Source organism: Tupaia chinensis, unplaced genomic scaffold (assembly GCF_000334495.1).
Source record: "Tupaia chinensis unplaced genomic scaffold, TupChi_1.0 Scaffold000348_1, whole genome shotgun sequence".
Classification (NCBI taxonomy): domain Eukaryota; kingdom Metazoa; phylum Chordata; class Mammalia; order Scandentia; family Tupaiidae; genus Tupaia; species Tupaia belangeri.
The window spans coordinates 1161953-1164235 of record NW_006159842.1 but is presented as its reverse complement, the minus strand read 5'-3'; the positions used below and the strand labels follow the sequence as shown (position 1 = coordinate 1164235).

The following is a 2283-nucleotide window of genomic DNA, read 5'->3' as shown; positions in this document are numbered from 1 at the left end:
GCGTTGAGGGGGGCGGTGACCTGGGGGGGGGTCTTCATGCTGAAGTCAGCAGGTCAGATCACCTCGCTGGTCATCTGCCTGCTGGGGTGGAACACATAGCCCTGCCCCTTACTACTGAGCCGGAGTCTCCAAGTGAGACGGGGAACCTGCAGCAGCACCCCAGGATCTGTCCTCTAAGCACACTGAGGTGCCCAGGGCTCCAGCAGCCGGGGCGGGGGGGGGACCCAGGGCCTGTGTGGGGTAAGCTGGACTGGCCTTGCACACCCCCGGGGTGGGGAGAGGCACTGGAGAGCAGGGCCCTGTGCCCTCCCTGGCTACCCCCATCTCTGCTCTCAGTGGGGTGGGAGGCCCCCAGCTCCGAAGCCCTACCCCAACTTGGAGGGGGCACTGCGGGGGCCAGTCTTGCAGGTATCCCAAGGACAGAAGGTGACCAGCCTCACGGCCTGCCTGGTGAACCAGAGCCTCCGCCTGGACTGCCGCCACGAGAACACCACCACCACGCCCATCCAGTATGAGTTCAGCCTGACCCGGGAGACGAAGAAGCACGTGCTCTTTGGCACCATGGGCGTGCCCGAGCACACATACCGCTCCCGCACCAACTTCACCAGCAAGTACAACATCAAGGTCCTCTACCTCTCCGCCTTCACCAACAAGGACGAGGGGCTCTACACCTGCGAACTGCGCCTCTCTGGCCAGCCGTCCACCGTCTCCTCCCAGAACATCTCTGTGTTCAGAGGTGAGGAGAGTCTCCAGCGAGACAGAGCGTGCTGGGAGAGCCAACCTGGGAGGGTCAGGCATGGGCAGTTCCCTAAGCTGGGCTGGAGAGGACAGCAGCCCCATGACCCCTCGCTGTCTCCCAACTGCTGCCTCACCCCCTGGGGACCACTGCCCCACCCCATCCTCTCTCCACAGATAAGCTGGTCACGTGTGAGGGCATCAGCCTCCTGGCTCAGAGCACTTCCTGGCTGCTGCTGCTCCTGCTCTCGCTGTCCCTCCTCCAGGCCACGGACTTCATCGCTCTGTGACTGGCTGGGCCCATGGAGGAGATAGGAAGCCGCGAGGTCCAGTGCAGAGCCCCTACTTCTCTGAGTCGGCTGACCCCCTCCCACCAGTCCCTCACACACCTCGGGGAGAAGCAGGGACCCCACCCCGTGATCAGGAACCCCAGTTGCTGCATGCCGTGACCCACGTGCTCCCCACCGCCACCTCCCTCCCCGCACGCCCTTGGCTGTCTGTCTGTACCTCGTTCCACAGCTGCTTTCTGTCTGGTTTATTTAGGGATATCCTGCCTTTTCTTGGGGAGTTGGTGAAAAGGGGACCGGATGGAGAGTGTGGGCATGTGAGGGGTAGTGGGATGGAGAAGCACCAGCCCCTCGGCGGTCATCCTGACCCACAGGGACCAGAGGCCCGGGAGAGCCCTGGGTGAGGAGAGGCGTGGGGCGTTTGGGCCTGGCCCGGGTGTGGCGTGTGCTCAGACCGCTCCCAGCAGGGATGGTCCCAGATGTGAGGGCACCACCCAGCGTCCAGTCCCGTTGTAAAGGGACTGAGAATCCAGGGGCACTGTCAGCCGCAGCCACGAAGCCCTCATCTTACCTCCACAGACGCCCCTGGGGACCGTGGGTCAGGTGCCACCCCATGAAGAGGCAGGGTCTTGGAGGGTTGGAGAAAGGGATAGGTGAGGGTCCTCCACCCTCCCTAAGCAAGCTGGAAGTGGGAGCCTGCTGCCCCTCACCGCCTCAGCCAGCAAATGAGGGTGACAGGAGGACAAGCTGCTCCCAAACTCCCGAGAGCTTCCAGAACTGCCTGGGACCTGCTGAGTCAGGCAGGCCGAGCCCAGAGCCCAGAGCCGCAGGTTTGGCCACTTTCTAAAGGAGGCGCTTCCTTTCCTTGCCCATCGGTGCCAGCCCCTGTCCGCTGGTGCCTGGGCCCCCAGACAGCCCCTGCCCCGCGGGCCTGCCCTCTCAGGGACCTCCGGAGAGCCTGAGGCAGGCCGTAGAGTGAGGCCAGGAGCGGACAGACCTCGGGAGACGGCCTTTCCCCCACCCTCCCCGCCCGGCAGCCCTGCCCGCCCTGTGACAGTGTCGTTGCCGCCACAGCTTCTGGCATCTCATTGAGGAAAGAACCGCACAATAAAAGCAAGCCTCTGGGATCTGTCCTGGTCCTCGTGTCCTCCCCTGCCTCGCCCCTCCAGGGTCCCCAGGCCTGCTGCCCCATTTGCCGAGTGTCTAGCCGGCCACCTCCTCTCCCTGCCTCCCATCCGCCCTCCCCTCCGCTCTGGTGGCC

General features: G+C 64.6%; 1 protein-coding gene across 1 annotated transcript in view; it reads left to right on the top strand.

Annotated features, from left to right (window-relative positions):
• The window catches only part of LOC102470852 (thy-1 membrane glycoprotein-like), a 2819-nt gene extending 670 nt beyond the window's left edge, over nucleotides 1–2149 (top strand). The window contains exons 2-3 of the mRNA XM_006152329.1: nucleotides 196–736; nucleotides 913–2149. Of these exons, the coding sequence (XP_006152391.1) occupies nucleotides 196–736; nucleotides 913–1025 (654 nt within the window). The 3' untranslated portion in view covers nucleotides 1026–2149. The remainder of the gene's footprint in view (nucleotides 1–195; nucleotides 737–912) is intronic.
• Nucleotides 2150–2283: the final 134 nt, after the last annotated feature.